This window comes from Terrapene carolina, unplaced genomic scaffold (genome assembly GCF_002925995.2).
Source record: "Terrapene carolina triunguis isolate 2854851 unplaced genomic scaffold, T_m_triunguis-2.0 Scaffold192, whole genome shotgun sequence".
Classification (NCBI taxonomy): domain Eukaryota; kingdom Metazoa; phylum Chordata; order Testudines; family Emydidae; genus Terrapene; species Terrapene triunguis.
The window spans coordinates 7,539,811-7,564,796 of NW_020664543.1; the positions used below are offsets into that span (position 1 = coordinate 7,539,811).

At 44.2% G+C, this 24,986-nt stretch overlaps 1 protein-coding gene across 1 annotated transcript; it reads left to right on the forward strand.

Moving 5' to 3' along the window:
- The first annotated feature begins 6,833 nt into the window (after positions 1-6,833).
- Positions 6,834-23,273, forward strand: CACNG1 (calcium voltage-gated channel auxiliary subunit gamma 1). Its single transcript, XM_024198338.3, has 4 exons — positions 6,834-7,233; positions 15,858-15,932; positions 19,113-19,250; positions 22,472-23,273. The coding sequence occupies exons 1-4, from the start codon at positions 6,993-6,995 to the stop codon at positions 22,696-22,698; spliced, it is 681 nt and encodes a 226-aa protein (XP_024054106.1). The 5' UTR covers positions 6,834-6,992; the 3' UTR covers positions 22,699-23,273.
- The last annotated feature ends 1,713 nt before the right edge of the window (positions 23,274-24,986 follow it).

Below are 24,986 nucleotides of genomic sequence, written 5' to 3' on the forward strand. Positions count from 1 at the left end.
TAGGGGCTGCACTGGCCTCTAATTACCCAGAGGACGTGAGGTTGAGACTATATATGGCACTACAGTTTCCTCCGTGTTGTGTGTTTTGCTCTTTACACAACACAATAAGTAGGAACCACATGGGCACAATGGAGTCCAAATAATTGCATTTACTGAACATACACAACAGGCAAAATCGTTACATAAACACACAGCTACTCTGGTTGGCTTCTGGCTACTTCTAGAACAGGGATAGGCAACCTATGGCACGTGTGCCGAAGGCGGCACGCGAGCGGATTTTCAGTGGCACTCGCACTGCCCGGGTCCTGGCCACCGGTCCGGGTGACTCTGCATTTTAATTTAATTTTAAATGAAGCTTCTTAAACATTTTAAAAACCGTATTTACTTTACATACAACAATAGTTTAGTTCTATATTATAGACTTATATAAAGAGACCACCTAAAAACATTAAAATGTATTACTGGCACGCGAAACCTTAAATTAGAGTGAATAAATGAAGACTCGGCACACCACTTCTGAAAGGTTGCCGACCCCTGTTCTAGAACACAACACTGTGAGCACCACTAGAGAATTCGCAACCTATTTAAAGGGATACTTCCCTATTCCTATATACTACACTGGACAGGGGTTTGTGCTGACAAAAGGTCGTGCAAACCTGGTGTGAATGTGATCTACAGCATATTTTCTCTTCCCTGTGGTCTGCTGGTTGTGATCCATAGGCTAAAGCCCTGGAATACCCCACTGCAAACCAGCATGTGGGAAGTGTTTTGCCTCTTCAAAATTTTCCCCACGTTGCACATTCATTCAGTGAATCCAAAGCACTTTACTGACATTAGCAATTCAAACCTCAGTGCACCGTATTAGCAAGGCTAATGGCAGGTCTCAATAACTGCGTGCAAGTACCAAAGGTAAACCATGAACACTCCAAAAATGTCTAACCCCAAACAGGGATCACAGGCAGCCATCAGAAGAGAGGCACACACAAGAAAACAGAAGCATAAGAGCTAGTGATGGAAAAGACTTACCAGACGATTGTGTCCACTGTCCTGTAAAAGCTAGAGACAGAAGGTCAGTATTTCACTCTCGTGCTTCATAGCATCTAAACAACAAGCATTTAGTTCAATCATCTCCATTGGTAAGCAGCAGGAGTTTCCAATCCTGAACCAGAAATACATTAACTGGTTTGTTTAACGCTCCTGCTTCGTTGTAGACGTTTAGCACTGACATTTCTGAGCTTGCCTCAACACTTTACATTGAGTCAGGGTGCTCGATCTTACACACTGCTAAGTAGACCTCTTTTAAATGAAAACTCTGTTCTAACGATGGAATAGTGACCAGCGCTTCCATAACAGAAGTCTTTAGTTCAGTGCTGTTGTTTTCTTACTCCAGCATTGGCACTCTTGTTTGATACAGATGGATATTGATATATTTTTGATGTTCCTGGACCTCAGTTTACTGGATTTCACTGCTGATGCACACTAGCTCTGCACATCACATTCCTCACCATCAATGTCATAATCTTCAAAATCCAATCCTGGAACCCATCAAGCAGAGTTTGGCATTGCAGGTCTGGGGAACCGCTGATGCAGAATCTCATGACACCTGGCGTTCTGGAATGCATGCTGCTATTGGAGATGCACAGGCTTCTCAGCACATTCACTAGAAATCTCTGTCCTACAAGTCTGTCTGCCTGCTGCAACACTTAATTCCTCATGAAACATCACCCAGACTTTTCTTCTGACAAGACTTCCGAGACAGCCAGATGACAAAGTTCAGTCAAACTCCTCTACAGTTACTGTTCCCCAGCTAAGCCCCAGACCCAAAGACCATTTCACATACCTGTCTCTAGGTGACACGTTCAACTATTCCCGCCACAATCTGTCCCTCTTCTGAGGGGAGACAGCTGCTTAAATACCCTACCTTTCCCCCAGCATTCCTTGCCATGTCAGCTGAAAAGTCCAAGCAACACTGGGATGACAATTCCCAGATGTTTATCTCTATTGTAAGCCCCTGGAGCAGGGAAGTGCTGGTCTAAAGGCAGGTCTACACTACCACTTAAGTCGATCTACTTTACATCGCTCAGGGGTGTGAAACAGTGTCCCCCCTGAGCCACGCAAGTTTCATGCTATCCACACCAGCACTGCTTCCGCTTCTCACCGAGGTGGAATAATTATTCCAGCAAGAGTGCGCTCTCCGGTTGGCATGTGTGTCTTCACCAGACATGCTACAGAGGCGCAGCTGCACCAACGTAGCGCTGTAGTGTAGACTTGCCCTAAGAGAATTGCTTCCTGAACAGTAAAGGGCTAATACCATGAAGAGCTATTGAACTGATCCATTTTAACATGGAGGCACAGTCTAATGGTTGCAGCATGGAACTGGCTCTTCTGAGGGTCTAGTTTCAGATTTGGCATTTACTCACTGTGCGTTTCAGTTGCTCCAAAAAAGGAATAATATATTATTATTTAGTTGTGTTACCATAGCACCCAGGAGCCCCAGACATGGACCAGAGCCCCATTGTGCTAGGTGCTGTACAAACACAGGGGGGAGGGATAGCTCAGTGGTTTGAGCATTGGCCTGCTAAACCCAGGGTTGTGAGTTCAATCCTTGAGGAGGCCACTTAGGGATCTGGGGCAAAATCAGTACTTGGTCCTGCTAGTGAAGGCAGGGGGCTGGACTCAATGACCTTTCAAGGTCCCTTCCAGTTCTAGGAGATAGGATATCTCCATAAATTTAAAGAACTGTCCCTGCCCCAATGAGCTTACAATAATTTACTAGTCCACCGTGCAGCTTTATTGCAAGAATTAATTAACGCTTATGAAGCATTTTGAAATATGTGGATTCATGGTATTATTAACAATCATTATTATCCATTCGCCACATACAGATCTCCAGGTTACAATTGTTTTGTTTCATAACATTTTAAATATATTCTTTCTCTCCCCCACCCTTCATTTTGCCCTGGACTCATTTCTCCAAACCCATCACCGCTGACTTGAACTGACACCGTTTTACCTTTATTTTGACATTGTAACATGGTGTTCACAAAACAGTATTGAAATAGTTTTGACATTATCTTGACATGGTAACATGGTATTTACAGATTTCCATTGACATTTTTTACCAACGTTTTGACATGCAGGCATTGTCACCACCATCAGTTTGACATTGTAATTGTAATGTCATCTCCACAGTGGCCTCTGTAGCTTTGCATTGACAGCCTCATGGAATTATTTTTGTGATCTGGCAAAGTCTCCAAGAGAATGGGATGGGATTGTTCCTCCTGGCTACGCTGGGAGATTCGCCACCGACTTCAGTGGGGCCAGGATTCGATTCCTCAAAATACAATCATAGGGCTGCACCTGCTCAATGGTGAGTTTTCAATCTTAACCTTACACATCGCCAGCTAAAAATAATCAGAGAGACAGTGTGGTCCAGTGGGTAGGTTATTGGACTGGCTGTCAAGAGACCTGAGTGCTAGTCCCAACTCTGCCACTGATCTGCAGTCATAGGGCAAGTCACTTCATCTCTGTTATGTCTATTAAGAGTGAAGGCTCTTTGAGGCAGGGACTGTCTCTTATGATGCATTTGTATACTGGCGAGCACAAGCTATCTATCTTCGGTACTTTTACAGGCCCCATTACTTTAGTATCTGAGCCCCTCACAATCTTTAATGCATTTATCCTCACAATACCCTGGTGAGGTAGGGCAGTGCTATTATCCCCTTACTGATGAGGGACTGAGGCACAGAGCGGCTAAGTGACTTGCTCACGGTCACACAGGAAATCTGTGGCAGAATTGAGACTTGAACTCAGGTCTCTCATGTCCTAGGATGGTAGACAATCCTTCCTCTTTATGGAGAAAATTGGTCCCCAATCTTGACTGGGGACCAATACATATACAAATAAATAATAGTTTTAAGCAAATGTCCCGGTTTGTGTTTCTGCTAATGCCTTAAGATCTCTCTCTCTCTTTCTCTGAATATAGATAGATAGATAGGTGTGTGTGTCTCTCTCTCTCTCGTGTGTGTGTGTGTATTTTGCTTTTTACTAGTTTTTTTCTTTATTTTACTTTTGCACTGGAGTCAACTTGGCTAGTGAAACTAGACTCCACATTTCATTTTCCATCTGGAGCCAGTTTAAACTGATGATTTTCATGCACTAGCCCAAAGCTCATGCTGTTTTTGACATCTGGGTTGCCAACACTGCAAAGGAATTTTAAAACCCCTTACGTCTGGTTGCATGTAAAATGCATGGTCAACATTGCTAACCTGTGAGGATTTGCAAAATGTCATGTTTTTTAAACACAATCTAAAATTTGGGAACTAAGGGCCTGATCCAAAGACCCCTGAAGTTAAATAGAAGGACAGCTATTGGTTTGGAAACGGCCCCAAACCTCTTGACAATGTCTCTTTAAATACACATTTCACATTCCAAAAAAAAAAAAAAAAAAGAGAGAGAGAGAGAAAGAAAAAAGGAACCGGGTCCAATTAACTTAACGGGTTTAAAGGTCTAAAATATTAAATGAAACTTTCCAGCCAGGCAGGCAAACTGAAGATCTCATCTTAGCCATGTGTGACTTGAACCACCTGAAATATTAAAACCCACAAAATTAGGGCTGATAGAGATTTGCTAACTCAGCCTTAACAATTGAAGTATTGCTGGAACCACTGTAATAAAACTGAACAACAGATCAATTTGGAATGGACATGGATGGATGAAGTTTATGGATGCTTTCTAGCTGCTCAGGGCCATTCCTAGGGGAGTGCGGGGCCCAAGGCGGAAGTGACGGATTCGTCTCTTCCAGAACCGATTGCGCCAGCCAATCACACCGGCCCATGGGGCCCCCCAAAGCGCCGGGCCCAGAGCAGTCGCCCCAATTCGCCCTACCCAACGGACAGCTCTGTAGATGCTAATCCTCACTAGCCCTCTGAGAATATACCATGCTGTGAGTGCTTTGATCCAAACCACACTTTTGCCAGACTTTGTTAAAGTTCATCCACTTGGCTTCCTTATACAATGCAGAGCCCTGGATTGGGGAACCCCAAAAGATTGCCCTCAAGGATTTATTCTAGACTATTCTGACAGGGGAGGGCTCCAACAAATGAATCATCCTAAAGCTTTCTTCAGGATTTCTCGTCGAGCTGTGGCCCTAAATAGAGTTCACAGGTAAATAGAGAGGTATAGTCCCCTGTCAAGGGGAGTCAGCATCCAGCTAGCTGGCTGGCTGGCTGGCTCACCCACCCTTCCTTCCTCTCTTCCAGACAATGGTCATCTGAGGAGTTTCTGTCTTCTGCTGGCTCTCTCTCCAGGAGCTGAGGACTGAAGGTCTGCTCTCCTCCCTGGTCTGCCCTCAACTGAGCTGCGTTTCTCCCTCTGAAGTTCCTTCCTCCAATTCTGACATCTCTCACAGATGTGAGGGAGCAGGGCCACCTGAGCCCACGTTAGCTCATTAACCTGTGTTGCCCAGTATGGGGTTTGTATACCCCATCACAGAGGGCGAAGTACCATAATCGCCAGCTATACACCTCTATCCCGATATAACGCTGTCCTCGGGAGCCAAAAAATCTTATCGCGTTATAGGTGAAACCGCGTCATATTGAACTTGCTTTGATCCGCCAGAGTGCGCAGCCCCCCCCCCCAGAGCACTGCTTTACCGCGTTATATCCGAATTCATGTTATATTGGGTCGCGTTATATCGGGGTAGAGGTGTAGTTTTAGGACAGGGACGTGTTTCAACAGCAGACGAACAAATCAGTGTGGGAGGTAAGAATTCTGCCACACTAGGCTCATTATACGTCCCTTCTCTGCAAGAAACAGACTGCTGCTCTGTACTCCATTTTCAGTGCCATACAAAATCTACCATACAACTGCCTCGGTAGGAGACAAAGCGTGATGCTGCAGAGGAGAGCACAAGGCCCAGGCACCTCCACAAAACAAGCATTGCTGGCCTGCTGACAAACCCAGATCCAGTCACCTATTTGCCAGATATGTACAGCAGCATGCCAGCTGCTACTGAGCAGGCCACACGCCAGCTCTTTTAGTTATGGTCATGCGGGAGGCGAGCCTAGAAAAACAGAAAAACTGTTGCACTGTGGAAAAGCATTTTCCCCTCGACATTGTATTTGATTTGTATCCTTCCCCACTCAGGCTCTTGCTGAAGGGTCAAGAGGTTCTCTTTCAGCCTGTGTCAGTGCTGCTGAAGACAATGCTTGGTCAGACTCCTGTCCTTGCCACTCATGGCTGATTGTTAATTTTGGGTGACGAATACCTAAACCAAGTGTTCACCCATAACGAGTAATGTTTTCAGTAGGCCAGGTGGGTAGTGGACACTGTGCTTCCATAGTGGAGAAGAATCTGAATCACAAAATTCTGTTCTGGAATCAGAGACAAATCCAACTCCACCAAAGTTTGGGGTGTTTGAACCTTTGAAAAAACCCAGCTTCAGGGTGTATAGGAGGATATTGTTAGAACGAATAATGGGTTCTTTGGAATAAAAGTGGGTTCACGCCCATCTTTATTACAAAGACAAATGCTTTTACATTCTAACAGGAAAGTTAACATTTACACCAGTCACGGCTCCTGGCCATGTCTTGAGTGGTCTTGCGGCTGTGAATATTAATGACACTGAGCTAGCTTTGCTCTTAGTTGGCTTATGGAACTTGCTGCACAAACCCAGCAGGGAGGAGTTCGTAACCTGAGCTGCATCAGTTACTTTATTCATTATGTGCATTAATAGAATCCTCACTCACAAGTCTAGTCCCCCAGTCTCCTGATATATCTCAACAGCTGTACATGTGGCCAGCTGTCCAGCCCAGCCCACAACCTGCTCTACTTTTGCATCACACGGTTGACATTTGAAAACGCTTACACACGCCAAGACTTTGAAGACCACTTGAATAACTTGCAGCATTCCTTCAAGTAGGCAAACCAAACGCGACAGGGCAACAATCGCCTGAGAGAGTCTGCCCTATGCACTCCAGTGCAGTCCAGCCATGGATGAAGGCAAAACACTGAAAATCCGGCTGACTTTCTCGGTTATTTTGGTTGGCATCTCTTTAATGTTTGCAGCTGTGGTGACGGATCACTGGGCAGTGCTGAGCCATAGAGTGGAGCATTACAATTCCACCTGTGAGGCTGCTCACTTCGGGCTATGGCGGCTCTGCACAAAACAGTTTTACATCCAAGACAAAGCTACCAAAGAGAGGAGCTGTGGGCTGATAACTCTGACTGGAGGTACGTGCTTGCATTCATCCCGCTTACACCCTGAAAATGCATGGGAGAAAATGTCAGGCTATTCTTAGTGACGTCTTTTAGGAAGTGAAAAAACATGCAGGAAAAAAGATGGTTCTTGTTTCCATTGCACTTTATCTTACAAGATTCGACACGTTGATTTGGTTTTCATATTAGTCTGAAAATACACCTCACTGTCACATTTCCTCGAGGCCTTCTCCTAAATGCATGATGCCCTGCCACCGTATATATCTGTAAGCATATTTAATACACTACTCTTCAGCTCTTTCAATACAGCAAAGATAGTGGGTGATATAAAGGGGACCAGATAGGAGACGGCAAAAGTCATAGAGAGAAATCAGGAAGAAGGCTATTTTCCCACCGATGTTTTGCTGACATCTACAACCCTGCAATGACTATGCAAGGCCTTACTCAAGCAAAACTTCCATTGAGTCCACAGGGCGTTTTGCCTGAGTGAGGATTACTGAGTGGGGCCAATATCTGGTTCACTAGAAGAAGTTCATAGTTCAGAGAGCTATGCCAGAGCCGCTTGTTCTTGAAAGATCTTAAGTAATTTAAAAGCTACTCTTCATAACTAGTATTACTTAGGGCAGTGTGGAACTGCATGCGATGGTATATTTCTCCAAGTGCCAAAAATGCTGTAAATTAAGTGAGAAATAATCTGTCAGTGACTTATGAGGTCTCCTTAAATTTCATACAGTGACAGAAAGCAAATGTGCTCTGTGTTTGTGACGAAAGAAGTCTAATCAGACACTTTTCTTCATACTGCATAGTTACATATTCTGAGAATAGTCACATTGAAATCAACAGGAAGGATGGTAGTCTGCACCCCTCGCTAGTTTCCTGGAAGAGCATTACATTAGCATGATTCGTGAGAAGTTGTATTACATTTTTGCTGATTGCAAAGTCTGCTGCGTTCATGCAATATGTGCTAATACCCCTTTCCTGACTTTTCTAATTTCAAGAGGCTAATGGCAAATTGGATTATTTGCTAGTCAGGAATTCCCCTGCATAACAGGATTCCCTTTTGATGACCACCCCTAGTTGAAGTTAAAGTTAGATTTTAATATATTTGTAAATTTGCTATGAAATCGTATCGTGATGATTCTCAGTCTACCTGGCTAAACTATTTAGTATTAAAGAGAAGAGGCTGATTCACAGCATTCAGATCTGAATTCAGATCTGGCTTTCCGCCACATTTGGGGGCGTTTGAATTTGGAGGTTTCACTTAGCCCCATTTCTAATTAATATAATAAATACATTTTACTATAGCTAGTAACCTTAGCTGTAGCATTTTCTCTGCACATGTCAGAAGGTTTATGTTTAAGGGGGAGATAGACAGATTGTGAGAAATAATTCAATACTGCCCATTGTTGGATAAATTTAAAACTCGTAAATATCCAGCTGTCTCAGTAAAACAGATTCATCATCTTTACAGCACAAAAGTGTTAGATATCTTTGACAGACATCAGCATGTGCTTGCCTGGACATCTCATAGCTGTGCTATCCACGCCCTCTGTGCTGGCTTCTTAAAGTGCAGAGTAAACAAATGGGTAATTATGGAGACAGTGAGCTGAAGGCCTCTGCGGAGCAGCTTGACTGCAACAGAGATGACCTTTAGATATTGGATAGGTGAGCATACTTTTAAAGGGCTTGACAGATACTCCTGGGATTTGATGAAATTCAGTTTCAAAATCATTATATTCAATAACATGGAATTCTTTCATGTTCTAAAAGAGCCCTTTATAATCACTAATTAAATGCTCGCATCTCTGCTGTTAGGTAGATACTATTATCCCCATTTTTACATTAGGGAAACTGAGGCACAAGAGGGGTCGAGGGCTGGCCCAAGACCAGCCATGCTGAGAGTCCATGGCAGAGCTTGGAAAAGAACTCAGATGTCCGAGCTTTCCATACTCCACTCTCGCTGCTAGACTACGCTGCTCCAGAATGGCACTCCTTGTTGTAACGATGTCACACATCTGAGGAGAAATGCCAGCGAAGGTTGTCAGACTTGGATTAGTCAAGAAAGGCGAGTGAAACAAAAAAACAAAGGTTGAGTAGCTGACCTGTATGTCCGTAAATCTGTTTTTCTGGAAATCATACGCTACCACCATCATTTGAAAAATTGCCTTTATTTACCACTTGGTTAATAGTTACCTACCCAGCCTTACTCAGGGGGAAGCGGGATAGCATTGTTTCTATTGTTTATTACTTGTTGAGCTTAGCACTGTATAGAATAGAGTGGGCAACTTTGAACTTGTAGTTTTATGGTTTAAGGCAGAGAGATTTACATTTCAGCCACACGTTTAAAGGTTGTTGACAAATTGGAAAGGGCTCAGGAAACTGCTACCGAGAATAACAAGATCCAGTGGCTCAAAGCAGAAGCTAGACAAAATCAGAGTACTACTAAGTAACAATTTTTAAGTGTGGATAATTAACCATTGGAACATCTTACATAAGGATGTGGTGGTCCTCCACTGCTTGGAGACTATAAATCCAGATTGGATATCTTTCTAACAGGTGTACTGTACCTCAGTCAGAAATGAATGGCTTGATTAGGAGTCACTTGGTGAAATTCCGTGGCCTGTTTATGCAGGAGGCAGATTATGATCATAATGGATGAATCTACGAAATTGAGTCAGGAGTCCTAGCTCTGGCATGAAATTCCTGTTTGAACGTGAGCAAGTCACTTAAACGACCTCTTGTGCCTCAGCTCCATATCTGTAAAAGCGGGATAACAGGCCTCACCTCACCTAGAAGATGCTACGCAAGTGCAAAGAACAATTATTTTTACGCCTTTCAGAGAGCTGTAGAGATGGGCTCAAGCCACTGAGTTCAGAGCCAAGGGTTGGGAAGTGTGTGAGGCAGGGTTTTGGTCTGTGTTGTGAAGGACCCCTGTGAAAGGCCGTATCTCGTGGAGTTTAATTTATCTACTTCAGAAGGACAAAGGGTCACTCTGACAGTATTCAAACCTGCATTTCCAGGGAGGTTAGGCATTCCAGACATGGATATAGACTGCTGATGGATCACATTCAGAGCAGTTGGAGATATCCGGGTACACAGGTGCATGGTTTTGTTGGTAGCTAGCCAAGGATGGCCAGAATTTGGGAGGAATACATCACGTGGCTGCAGGGGAGAGAGGGGGCCGCCTGATTCACGGGTGACACAACTTAGTCCTTCTAGCAGCTCTAAATCACTGTTGGCTTCTCTAACATTTGCCCCTGCTAGTCTGGTTTTGTGGAGATTAGACAGACACATAAACAGGAATATTCCAGGGCTCACCAGGCCCTAACCAGTTTAGTTTACAGGAATTGATTGGATCATGATGGGTGCAGGATACACAAAGTAAGGGGTCTGCTGGGAAGTGATCTCAGCATCAACTCAAGCATGGCTACCATGATACTACAGTAAAAAACACAAACTACCACATGTAAGTCAGAACACAGCTGCAATGTAAAATGCCGTTAGCATCTTCCATTGGATTCCTATCAAACAACGCAGAAGCCCAGGTTGATTTTGCGATGACCATGAAGAGCAACTCTGTGGGGCTGTACTGTAAATGGGTGGTTTGTTCATGAGCACAGGAAAGGGACCAGGGTCCCAAGGAGATTTTCATACTTCTATGTAGCCATTTTCTTGTCTTCTTCAGAAATAAACTAGTGATTCTTCCTCTCTCTCATTGTCAGGAGCATGGTGAGAAAACGTGTTAGGGGACCTGAAGAAATAGAGATAGAGCATGTCCCTTAAAGCACTGGTGGCCAAACTGTGGTCTATGAAAAGCTGGCTGGACACACGACACTGTCTCCTGTTTCTAGTTTCCAGATGGTAAATTACATAGAGGAAGCCAGGAATACATTCAATATTGTCCTAACTTTACTTTTCCGTCTAGGCAATTGCTGTAGTTGCCACAGGATGTTCTGTGATTGTGAAAAGGAGGGGAAGTGGTGCATGCAATCATGGACAGTAGTGGAGGTAGGCTGGGCAATTATGAATGGGAGGTGAAGTGCTCTAGGCAATCATGAGTGGGAAGGAAGTTAAACCCAGTGATCCTGAATGATAGTGGAGGTGTCCAGGCAATCATGAATGGCGGCAGAGAAGGTCCAGAAAAATCATGAATGGAAGGGGAGTTAAGTCCAGTGATCATGAATGCAAGGGGAGCTGGGCTGGGTGACCATGAATGGGAAGGGAGGTGTCCACAAGAGACTCTGTTATGTTGTGGACCATGCTATGAATACGTTTGAGAACCTCACTTAAAGTAAAGCTATTCATAGCTCATTGATAGTTTTTTTACTAGCTCAACAGGGTAACTTCATGGCAGAGATACCACAATTAGGGGTAGAGAAAAACCAAGGATTCTACAAAGCTTTCATCTATTGTGAAATCCATTTTAAATCCCCATTATGTAAATAGAGTGCGGCACAAACGAGGTGTTTTTTAATTCATGATGGGGAGTGTAAAGGATGGAAGTGGCTCGGCTCTGTTGACTAACAGGGGACTGCGTTGATAAAGATATTCCTGGGACTAGAGCGGAGCAGTTTAAATGATGTGCTGAAGCATTTTTATTATGACTGGAGAGTTAATTGCTGTGCAATACCGTTGTTTTAATTTGAGCAAAGTTAGTAAAAGGACCCCTCCTCTCATGCCAGAAGCCCAGGGAGACATGACTCCTTGGTGCATATTGATTCCACCAAAATTAACCCAATACTCACAGGGTAGAATATTTACTTGTGTTTAAGGTTTGCTACTTGTATCCAGTGGGGCTGCAGCAGTGGAAACAGGGTACATCGACACTGGAGCTGAAGGTAGGATAGACCTACCTGCAGTAGTTCCAAGCCAACGAAAGCACTAAAAATAGCAGGCTGGCCACAGCAGCATGAGAGCAGGGCAGGGTAGCCACCCCAAGTACAATCCCCTCTGAAACCCAGGAATGTACTTAAGACAGCGAGTCCACCCTACCCCCAGGCAGCCGGGGTTATGCCACTATTTTTAGTGCACTAACTTTGTCAGAGCTTTTGTGGGTATGTCTGCCTGAGCTGGAAATTACATGTCCAGCTCCAGTGTAGACATACCCTGAGAGAATAAGTCCATGTACCAGATCCAGTGTTGCGGTGGGAGATCTCCTGCTGCATTTCATGTGCAAACAGCATCTCCCTGATGATCCATCATAGCTTCGTGTTACCTGGACAAACTGCTCCAAAACCAGCGCAGCAGTGTCATCCAGCCAATTTCCTGTGATACATGCAAAGCTGTGGCCCTTGCCCCTGATCAGTTCATGGATGGTTGATTTTTGGACCCTGGCTTTGCATTAATCAGCACAAACCAGGTTTCTCTACTGCCAACACCTCACTTTTCTGGAGACTAGTTAAAAGCAAGACCCATGGCTTAAAGACTAAGCATCTCCATTTTGTCTTGGCTTCCCCTGCCCTCTCTCACAGGGATCAAAGGATCCCAACAACAACCTCCATCTCCCCAGCATGGAGCAGCATTGATACATATTCTCAACCACCATCCGCTCACTGTCAAAGGGATGCGGCTGCCCCACGCTACCCACCCCAGTCCTGATTGCTTGGAGACACTTTGTTCTCTTGTGTGCATCACTGGCAGTTTTAGCCTCAGTATGCAGCAGCTTAAACACAAAACACAGTCACAGCATTTGAGTCCAGACATGTTTGCTCAAATCTTTTTCAGCGATAAAAGGCAAGTAAATGAACAGAAGCTGAGGAACAGAATAAATATCAGTTTTTTAAAAAAAATGTAATAAAATAACTACCTCGCAGAGGAGACTTCAGCTAATGAGCCCGTGCTCATTAGTGGGTTATGCATGCTGCTCTGTAACTGTCTGATCTGCTATTGGAGAGAAAATAAATACCGTACTTGTAACAGCAACTCCAGAATGTGCCATTTACGCTGTAGGAGACATGAAAAGAACTGGGTTGATAAAGTGCAATATTATGGCCTCTTATTACCATTAAAATTAGCTCTTTACATATACACAGCACTTTACAAAGGTTTGTCTACACTGGGGGGTTGCTCTGGCTGCAGCCATTCATGCCCGGACTCTGATGTAGTGACTCCAGAACAAAACCCTAGTATAGACAGCTAAAGCCATAAACTGCATCAGAGATGCTTACCCGGGATTCACACTGCACTAATGGCTTTGTGCATCTACACCAGGGGTTTGCACTGCCTCAGCCATGGCTGGCTACCATTGGCTGAAATTTCCAGGGTGCTGCAGTGAGATGAGTGGCCTCACAACCCACTGACTTTAGAGTCTTTTCTTTCCAACTTCCTCCATCCTCCATTATTTGTTCTACAAATTGTGACCATTTGTGATCCAGAGTGATTAAATTCCCTGCCGTCTTGGCTGTATGCCCCAGTTTTACTATGGCAAATATAACCTCATGGTGCAGTAAATGTGAGATTTTTAATTAATCTGTAAAGACAGGGTTGACCATAGTCTCTTCAAAGTATCTGGCTGGTCATTAGCAAAGCACAATCAGACACTTTACGGTCCCAGTTGGCTATGTCTGCAGGATTTTGTTGATTACACAACTTCCATCCAAATTCTTGTGAAGGGGATGTTCTTTCAGCTATATGTACTTGCCAAGACCTCAATTAAATGAGTTATAAATAAATGCTAAGTGTGAATAAACTCCCTCTAAATGGTACAGCTGGCAAAGCTTAATGTCAATGGGCATCATCCCAACAGACCCTTCCCCTCGCACTCACTCCGGAGGCTGAAAACATTGGTTTTTGCACGCACACAGAGTTGCTTTCCATCCTGAGTCCCCAGTCTTTGTTCACAAGCGTCACACCACAGAATAGCTGTTTGTGACACCAGTAGAATAGCCCAGGGAAGCCCGGGACAGTGGGACCCCACTCAGTTCTACAAAAACTCCACTGGCTTCATTGCGTTTCAATAGACAGTGACGCTTCGCTGAACTGTAAAAGGATTCCAGGCTGCAAAACCTCATCGATTCCAGCTACTACCGAGGCAGCGAATGCTTCCCTCTAGCCCCTGCTACTTGTCTTAACTGCCAGGAAAGGCAAGAAGGCAGCTAAACCTGTCAACACCAGTGGCAAAGAGTCTGAAGCACGAGAGGGAGCTCTTACACTCCCAGCCAAGTCAGAGAGGAAGCTGGGGTGGGGGACTCTTCTAACCCAAGCCGGGCAGGGGGAGGGAACCTCCTCTGATTTTAGCAGAGGAGAGGGAGCTGCATTCCCCATTACTTTCCTTACTTTCACCCCAGCTCCTCAGTGAGGTGTGACGTCCCATGCAGCTCCCTGGCTTGGCGGAAAGAGCATTAGGCAGGGAAAGGAGGAGGGATGCCATTCTGGAGGGGGTGAGTTGGCAATATGGGTTGGCAATGGCAGAGAGGAGAGGAGGGCAAGATGCAAAGCCAGCCAGGGGGCGCCAGGCTCAGGAAATGCCCCAGCATGGGGCAGTGAGGAGGCAGGAATCTGCACTGGCTGCTGAGGGAAAGAAAGGGTTTTCTGTAATTCCTTCTTAAAACAGAAAGGTTGACTCCATGGGCCGCGCATTCTTTGGGAACGGCGTCAGAGGTTGTGCCTGACGACAGCCTTGTGATTGCTTTATCTCTGCTTACGTAGCCGGCTGCCTTTCGTGCAGCATCCATTCACCTGCTCAGACATAAAACACTCCATGCCAATTTCTCCTCTCCTCTACGCATGTGCAATCCCCGGGAAGTCAGCGAAGTCACTAGACATTCATCTTGGTGTGAGAGGAGAATTCATCCGTGGTGAACTCAAAAGCATGTCCTTTCTAGGGTTGCCAACCTCCCAGGATTGTCCTGGAGTCTCCAGGAATTAAAAATTAATCTTTCATTAAAGATAATGTCATGTGATGGAGCCTCCAGGAATTCATCCAACCAAAGTTGGCAACACTAGTCCTTTCCCAAGTACCTCAGAGGCCCTTTGCCAGCAGGGCTTGCCATGCATAGTAAATATAATGTACACAGATCAGACTACAGACTGGTTAAAGCTTAGCACTTCGTGCTCTTGGCTACCAGCTTTCAGGAAATCCAAGTTCCATTCCCTTTTCTGGATTCTTGTCACAATCCCTTGTGTGTAATACGCCGCAGAACATTCCGAGGCTAAGCGAAGTGACATGAGGACTGATCTGAGAAACTGATGGGGACTTGCATATCGATTAACATTCTATTATTTTATATTAGCTGCTTGTGGAGAGGTCAAGTGAATTTGAAACCACCAGCAGGACGTTTCCAGGCAATGAGTTTGTGTTGTTAGGGTTTTTTTGGACTGGCACGGATGAGAAGTATTCTCTATGAACGGACGCATAGGCTCAAGGCCCATTGAAGCCACATGAAGCACATGTTTCAGTACTTTGCTGGATCAGGGTATAAATCCCTGTTTAAAGCCTCTCATTGCCTGGTTTGTTCTTAGGTGAACTGCATACTGGACCCATCTGCAGCAAGTTCGGGAGTGAGGTCCCATTAATCACTACCCAAAACCATTTGAATTTTTCAGTTCCATTCATGTCAAAGAAAATTTTATTTCCCTAATTTGGGTTTCTTAAACTCAGTTATACTCAGCAACTGATATTCTCCTTTGTTCTTGTTCAGACCGCAACTGCTCCTACTTCAAACACTTCTCTCCAGGACAGAGCACAGAGATATTTGAAAGAACCACCCAAAAAGGTAAGAAATTTGCTTGGACGAACTCTTTACTAGCATTACATGCAGGGCCGGTGCAACCTGTTAGGCCTAGGGCGCTAGCATTTGGGGGGCGGCATTTTCTTCGACGGTGACCACGGTGGCCGGATCTTCGGCCGCCCCGGCCGTCGGCGGCATTTAGGCGGAGGGAGCTGGGGTAGGGGGGCACGGGGAGGGCCGCCTGCAGCAAGGGGGGGGGCGGGACGCAGCGGCCACGGGGGGGGGGCGCCTCAGGGCGGAGGGTGGCGGGAGCTGCCGCAGGGCTCGGGGAGGGGGTGGAGCAGAGGTGAGCTGGGGTGGGGAGCTGCTGCAGGGGGGGTGCCTCAAGGCGAGGGGGGATGGGGAGCTGCCGCAGAGCTCAGGGATGGGGGAGGGCGCAAGGTGGAAGTTTTGCCTAGGGCACGAAACATCCTTGCACCGGCCCTGATTACATGAACTGAGTGTATATGGGAACTAATGTAAAGGGTTTCACCAGAGTTAGGGCCCAATCCTGCTGCCATTGAAGTCAATGGGGAAACACCTATTGATTGTACAGGGAGTTAGAACAGACAGTTGGCACTGAGATGGGCTTCTTATCCCATTAATCGATGCTCTGGACCAGCCGAGGCACCAGATTCCTGGAGAGACCAATTTTCAAACAGCAGCCCTTTCTTATGTTGTCTATGTCCCAGGCTTGATTTCTGCTCAAATTGTTTCTTAGGCACATGAAACTGTCATTAAACATCTAAGGGCCAATTTGGAAACCCCAAAAGCCTTTCCCCCATATGTATGGCACTCACAAAACTGACACTCCCGCCTACCTCTAAACAACATCAACAAGAAAGGATATTCATAAAATTTAAATAAAAAAATAAACAAAATTCCAACCCCAAGCAGAGTTTTGACTCCAATGAGGGAGAGGTACCTGAGGCTCCATGTAGTCCACTAGGTCTTTGCTATTGCACTCAAAGAAAGAAAGATATAGGACACAGACTTCCAGCAAAGATACCCACATCTGAAATCTGACCAGATAGTTTTCTGCATGCAAGCAGAGTAAACACTATCTGCATCTCACAGACAATTTAGACCCTTTCTAATCAGTCTTTACTAAAACCTTATTTTTAGCATGAGTCTGAAGTGCTTGGCTCTCTTACTAAGGACAAATCTCCTTACATTTTGCTATACAACATATTTCAGTGTGGAGTAAACTAGATAATGATTGCATTTCACATATTAAACCGTCTGCTTTGCTTCCGCTGTAAATAAAAATGATGGAAAACCCTGCAGCATATTTTTTTAAAGAAGCAATTTCCCCCAGACACCGGGAAGATTGTGAATTTTAAATGATACTCTGAGTGGAATAAAGAACAAATATCTGAGCTACCTGCTTTTGTTAGCCATTTAGACGCTATTATATCCATCCATCTGATCTGGAAAATGTCTCCATTACATTATTAGTCACTTCAGAAGAAAGTTGTGAAAAACGTCTTTTCTTTGAAGAGAAGGAAAAAGCCTAAACCATCACAAAAGGTTCCTAAATTGAAACTAACTCTTTCAGGCAGTTCAAACACATAGCAGATAACACAGAATTTTTTTTAAGAAAATGCCAATAGAACAAGGATTATGAAAAAGCAATGAGAACAAAGAGCAATATGCTTTGGCCTACTACAAAAATAGCTGCATTTCTATGGAAGCCAATTAGTAAGAGGCAGAAAGATTCTTCAGGATTTTGCTTAGAAAACAATTAAAAAAAAATGTCATGGAAGGCCAATAGCACCAAGTGGTGCTATGTTTCATGGCTGGCTACACATGTTAAATATTAAACGCATCTGAAGACTAATGCAATATGTAAGTGAAGATCTGAATTATTCAACTGGCAATTTCCCCCTCCATTCAGATATTGAACTGTGGTTTGGCTGGGTGAATCATCTTACACATAGCTTAACTTGGCCGGATGGAACACCTTTGGAGCGAGTTTATTCCCATGCTCTTGAGAAGCTAGTTTTTCACAGAGCTGGGAAACTTTGTTGTGCAGGATGAGGAGAGGAGGTTGCTGTGTGATCCTGGGTAAGTCATTTCATGCACACACACGCACACACACACGTACATCTGTTTCCCCTTTGCCTGTCTTGCCTATTTAGCTGTTGAACCTCTGGGGCAGAAAACTGTCTCTTAATATATGTTTGTACATTGCCTAACACTATGTGGCCCTGATGACAGTTGGAGCCTATAGGCGCTACTATAATAAACATGTATAATAAAAATAGCATTGCTTTCTATTTGCTTTTTTTTTAAAAAAAAAAAAGGAAAATCTAGATAGAATAATGGAGTGAAACACTTTTAAAGATGTAAGACCAAATCTCCACCCTCTCTGATAAAACCTGTATGGGAGGAAATCTAATAAACTAAAAAGTTGGGTCATGACAATTTATTGCCCTATATTAAGCTACTTCTGGGCTCTTGTCCTCCAGAGTCTACCTCCAAGCCAACTCTGTTTAAACATTTGCAGGGGATGGTTTTAGGAAGTGATGGCAAATCTTCAAACAAAACATGAGGTCTTGTGTGCTCATTTGTGAAGCAAAAATGTGTTTGTACAGCAACTAGCAGAGTGGGGTCTGGGCCCAGGACTGGGGCTGGTCAGCGCTACTGCAATACAAAGAAATAATAATTACGCAACATAGTCTTATGCTCACTTATTTCATCATAGTGCAGGGTGGGAATTGTGAGTACAAACAGAAAAGTGCCCTGATCCTGCAAACTTCTGACCCTTTTGTAGTCCCATTGGGCCCAGGGAAGACAATGTAACTGCTTGTGAGGGTGCGGCCTAGTCAAGCGAGGCCCAGGCCCAGAGTTTCTAGCATGTCACTGTGTGTGTCATTTGCTTTTTTCTACCAGGGGCGTTTAGAAAGCGTCTTTGTCCCTACCCTGTTCGGTCTTGCTTCTGCTCCCACTGACTTCAACAGGGGCATGACCAAGACCCATAACGATTCACCACACTTTTTCTGTGCTAGAAATACCTGGTTCTCTTGGGCCAGTTATCTGCAGCAACGAAAGAGCAGCTGTTTCTATTTTAACTTGTTTCTTTCCTTTGCTGAACTGATCCCATTGCAGAGGCGCTGTGGCGGGGGGGAGAATGCAGGAAGTCGCATACATTCATCTGTCTCTCCCTCTGTTTTGCCTCGGCAGAGTACAGCATTTCAGCTGCAGCCATTGCCATCTTCAGTGTGGGCTTTGCAATCATCGGAACAATCTGCATCCTCTTATCCTTTAGGAAAAAGATGGATTATCTCCTGAAGCCAGCGTCGATGTTCTACACCTTTGCAGGTAGGCCATTTGGTGAGCCTTTAAAGAGATGTATGCACTTAGATCTTAGGGCAATGAGTGTGATAGGCTGCATTCATCTCCTTGCAGCAGAAAGACAGATCATTCCATAAACTGAACTTATGTTACTGAGCTCTGAAAATTTGCCTGACAAACAAGAGTCAGCTCTGGGAGGCTATTCTGTATGAGTGTATCTGAAATTTTGGAACACTGTAGAATCACCTGTAAAAAATGGGCATTTCTAAAATATTCAGTGTTAGACCCTGCTGTATAGAAGGGATATGTGGGAGATTCTAGGGGCATACATCTGTCCAGGAGACATTGACCACCAGTGTCACATCTTCAGCGCAAAACTGATGTAGGAAGGGGTGTCACTGATGATCCTGAATACGCTTCTTGATTCCCCTGTTCTTGATAAGGCAGCTGCACTACATTTTTTTCCCCTTTGAAGTGGATTATTTCCATGCCATACTCCTGCAGTGTGTGGTTGGTCCATTTATCTCAGTGCAACCATATTAGCAGGGAGTCCATTAAAACCTTACATTTTTTTATTATACAAATAAGGCTTAAGCTGCTTAACAGCCCAAACTATGTGGCAGCATTCCTGCTTGATGACAGAGGGGGTCACTGTTTTAGTCCAGGAGGCAATGGGGGGGGGCCTCTTGTCTCCCACCCCATCCTGCATTAGCACTGCCCTAGCCCAGTGTTAGAAGCATCAGTATTCAGCACAAAGGGTTTGCTGAAATCAGGGCTGACTAAAACTGAGTCTTTAGACAAAACCTCCTTTATGTCCTTGATGCCTCTCTTCAGCTGCCTCATTGGCTTTGACTGCAGCTAATTGTTCCATGACTCTTTGGTGGGCTCTTAGCTCAAACTCCTCAGTTGTTGGGTTGGTTTTTTTTGGTCTCCCTGAGCCACAATTCCACCATCAGTCTCTGGAGCTCATGTTCTTCCTGGGCTGCCCGGTATAGCAATTGGGCCAGTTCCAATGGCGTGTTTTCCTCTTTGGCATCCCAGGCAGAAAGGTGCTCAGGTTCCACCTGGCCAGCATTTATGAGTAAAAGTCTCAGCTCCTGAAATGGAGTTTTCGTTTTATGGGATGTTCCCCTCTCCTTACATAACTTTTCAAGGTCTTTTCTGTCAAGCCCATCATCTGACTGTGGTTCACTCGTTGTGTCTAATCTTGAACCTTTCAAACTCTCGATATCAAGTTTAAACTTTTAACAGATCCTGGTTATGATCTATAAATCCAGTTGACCTGTGGCATGAGAATCCTGCCAAGACTACCCCAGTGTCAAGCTGTCTGGAGTGGCTCAGGAGTGTGAGTTCCAATCTCAGGGCAGACCCTTAGGAAGAGGGCACACCTTGGGTATTCCGACCTGACTCTGTGACAGATGGGCCCTGACCCCAACAATCACAACAATATTCAGATTACTCCCAAGTCCCAAAGAACCAGTCACTTATCCCAGGTCAATTAAACTCTAAACCAAAGAGAATGCTTGTAGCCAATCCTATAATAAGCGAATTAAAGATTTATTAACTAAGAAAAAGAAATGAGAGTTATTGACAAGGTTAAAGCAAGTAAACACACACACAAATGAGGTTTAGGCTTAGGTTTCAAAAGGTAATAGGCACTTCTATAATAAGCAAGCTCTATGTCCTTAGGGCTAATCCAGGCCAAGCACTGGGGATCTTTTGCTTATGCTTAGTAATTCTTGACCCTCAGAGTCTAATCAGCATAAAGATAAAGTTTCTCCCTGTTAGGGATTTTAATTCCCTTCCCCCAGAGTTCAAGCTGATGGAACGAATCCCCATGCACATCTCTGCTTCATGAGTGTGGGGGAAGCAATCAACAAAGTCTTTTGTCCTGATGTTTCACAATGGCTCATTTGGTTTCAATGGGTCTCCTCACAGACAGGACCTAACACCTTTTGTACGAAGCCAGCATTTTACATTAGTTAATGCTTGTTTCTGGTGAGTTACCCAGTTACAGATCTCACTGCTAACATGGGGGACAGATGTTATAAGTGAGATTACTACATGCAGCATCCTACCAGCATTTCATAAAGTCTAAACACTAAACACATTCTTAGAAAAATGAACACACAGGTGAGCCAGACTAGTTTCCAGCTCTGCATTTGTCAGTGTTCAGTTGAGGCTTGGAGGCCTTGGCTTGAGCTGGCACCTGGTCTGCCAGTGTCACACAAGACACAAATCAAAGGTCATCTGATTCAAGCCCCAGATTATGAAGACATCTCAAAAAGCCACGATGGTGGAATTTTCACTTTCAACCCGCCCTCCTTTTGCCTGTTAAATACCATGATGATACTTAGGTAGCACGGTGATACAAGCTTTATAACAGCCAGCTCCCAAAGAATGCTTTGGTGACCAAATGCGTGGTTTTAATTCCACTGTTTTACCTGCTGTTGAAATGCATCGCAGAAAGAGTGAATTATACAGTGTTTTCTTCACTTTTCAAGAAGCCCTACTTTACATTCACAGCTTCATGAAGCACTTTGTGACTTTGATCATTCCCAGCCATGTTTAGCCTTAACCAACACCTGCCCATAGGACTTTTTGATTCTCCTTAAAAATGAGGCTGAGATTTTCAAAGCTGCCTAAATATAAAATGTTATTTCAAGCTCAGGATATAAATCATTGTCCGAATTCAGGTGCCAAACTGGCAAGACTATTGGTCCCTGTTGCATGGCATTTCTTGTGCCTTTCAGCTCAAAAGGTGACTTGATTACAGTCCATATCTAAACAGGGAGCAGATATGTCATACTCCAAGGGCTCTTAGTCTAGCAGACAAAGGCATAACAAGATCCACAGTGACTGGACTTCGAAGTTAGAAAAATTCAAACTGCAAGTGCAAATTTTTACAATGAGGGTAATTAACCCTTAGATCTGCGTCCCAATGGATGTGGTAAGTTCTCTGTCCCTTGGAGTTCTTCAGTCCAGAGTGGAGATCTTTCTAAAAGACACACTGTAGTTCAACAAGAAGTCAGTGGGTACGACGCAGGAATCACTGGGTGAAATTCTATGGCCTGTTATGCAAGAGGTTCGATTAGGTGATCCTATTGACCCTTAAAACCTATGAATCATCTATGAACCTCACTGCATAGTCTTGTAACCAGAAAGGCAGGCAGAGAGGTCAGTTAAGAATGAAAGCAATAAGGACTGAAACCCCTGCTCTCTAGCTCACCCCTCTCTTCTTTCTCCAGGCCTGTGCATGATCATCTCTGTTGAAGTCATGAGACAGTCTGTGAAAAGGATGATTGACAGCAAGGAGACTATCTGGATAGAATACTATTATTCATGGTCTTTTGCCTGTGCCTGCGCCTCCTTCGTCCTGCTCTTCATCTGTGGGATCGCTCTTCTGCTAATCTCCTTGCCTCCCTTCCCACAGAATCCGTGGGAGTCTTGTATGGACGCAGAACCAGAGCATTAAATGCCTGCATCTAGGCTCACTGCTTATGCAATGCCGGAACGTGCTATAAAAGAATTGATACATTTTTTTTTAAAGTGTCAGGATGGTGGTATATGAAGACAAAAGTGTCCTTAGTTAAAACCAGGTTATTGAACCAAAGGGAAGTTCAATACTAATTATTGTTTGTTGGGGTTTTTTTTTAAAAAAAAGCATGAAGACCAGCAACTTGGGTTACTCAATTTGTACCCTCAATCCGCCGAATGCTGGGAGAAGTCATCGGCAATTTGGGAATGCATTCTGCAAATGCAGTTGAGGGAGAGTGAGAGAGCATGAGATGGTTTAATGAGAAGGTTAAAGCACAGGACTGGAGTTGGGAAATCTAGGTCGCATTACTGGCTTGGCCACAGACTCACTCTGGGGCTTACAGCTTCTCTGTGAGTCAGTTTCCCTATCTGTACAGTGAGAATATTGCTTCCCTATCTCACCAGGGTGGTGTGGGGCTGATGTTTGTACATAATTTGGAGATCCTCCCATTGGAAGTGGTGTATCATTAGTAGTATTACAATAAAAGAGGTTTAGGGATAAAATCAACATTACAAATGTACCCCCTAAAGCTTATTTTGTTCTGCCGACCTAAGCATTTGTCATAATTAAAAGTCCTATGAGGAGTCCGGTGGCACCTTAAAGATTAACAGATTTATTTGGGCATAAGCTTTTGTGGGTAAAAAACCACTTCTTCAGATGCATCTGAAGAAGGTTTTTTTACCCATGAAAGCTTATGCTTATACCCAAATAAATCTGTCAGTCTTTAAGGTGCCACCAGACTCCACGTTGTTTTTGTGGATACAGACTAACACGGCTACCCCCTGATAATTAAAAGTCCTCTGACTCCTGTTGTATTTGAATGCTAATGGCAAAGCCAAGCAAGTACTGACCTGTAGGGACAATGTTTTCCTTTAATAAAGAGATGTAATCCCACACTGAGGTACGATTTCTGTTTTCAGGACAGTGGTTTTGGGAGATGAACCATACAGGTGTCTGATTCACCGTAACCCAGAGCGATACTTCCTGTACGTAGCTTCACATTTGTGTCTGTTGCTGTTGTGTTTTGTTGGAACAGCCCACTTGATTCTTCTGTTTTGTAAAAGTGTTTTTAAGCAAGAACCCACTAAGGGAACTGCCAAGGAGGGATGGACATTATAATCAAATGACATGCGTCTGATGAAGTGGGTATTCACCCACGAAAACTCATGCTCCAATATGTCTGTTGGTCTATAAGGTGCCACAGGACTCTTTGTTGCTTTTAACAGATCCAGACTAACACGGCTACCCCTCTGGTACAGTATAATCAAAGCTGAGCAAATCTCATGCGTTAAAAAATTGCATAGCTGTTATTCATGCATGATTGAAAGAAAATGTACGCTGTTTTGCTCAGCACAGTGTGTGGAACAACCACACAGGAAGCCAACTGTATGATGTCAAAGTTATTCATTGTACTGCATCATGACTGCCAGTGCTTCCCAAAAGGGCAGGGACGTTCTGTTCTGTGACCAGTGCAGAATAATGGCTTAATAGGTCACCATGGCATTGCATAGGTACATTAAGATCTGCTTCTAGCTCAGTGGTTTGAGCATTGGCCTGCTAAACCCAGGGTTGGGAGTTCAATACTTGAGGGGGCCACTTAGGAATTGGGGCAAAATCAGTACTTGGTCCTGCTAGTGAAGGCAGGGGGCTGGACTCGATGACCTTTCAAGGTCCCTTCCAGTTTTAGGAGATAAATAAATTAATGGGGATATCCTATTATTATTAAAGCATGGAAATGGGCTGCTGATTTCAGAACCTGGAGTCTCATCATTAATGTGACAGCTAATTCTATTCTTCAGCAAGATGGGGACATCCATGTTCCTCAATTTGCCACATCAAAAATATGGGGCAAAGCCTTAATCTGAAGCACATTAGGAACCATGTGGGATTCAAATGTAAGGCATAAATAATGTGCCTTATTTAGTGACACCCCTTTCCCAAGGAAAACGCCCACTGATTTCCATGAAAGGCAGATTTCAAGAAGCGATGAATAGGAACCATTATCCAAGCTGCTCAACGATTTGTGTCTTAGCATGACATTTTTTGAAAGAAAATGAGCCGTTTTTGTTTCATTTGAAATTTTGTCTTTTTTTCTCTCCAAATTTTAAAATTCATTTAGAATTTTTGGGAGGGGGTTCCCTTTCCTCCCTTTTCCAATCAGAAAAAATGGGGGGTGAGTCCAAAAGTGAGAGAAAGTGAAAGGGGGTGGGGGACCCTCTCTCTCA

Excerpts from the sequence above, each read along its gene's own strand:
- CACNG1 (XM_024198338.3), top strand. The coding sequence starts at position 6,993 with ATGGATGAAGGCAAAACACTGAAAATCCGGCTGACTTTCTCGGTTATT. Across the intron at positions 7,234-15,857 it reads GCTGATAACTCTGACTGGAG|ACCGCAACTGCTCCTACTTC; the intron begins GTACGTGCTTGC and ends GTTCTTGTTCAG. Across the intron at positions 15,933-19,112 it reads TGAAAGAACCACCCAAAAAG|AGTACAGCATTTCAGCTGCA; the intron begins GTAAGAAATTTG and ends TTGCCTCGGCAG.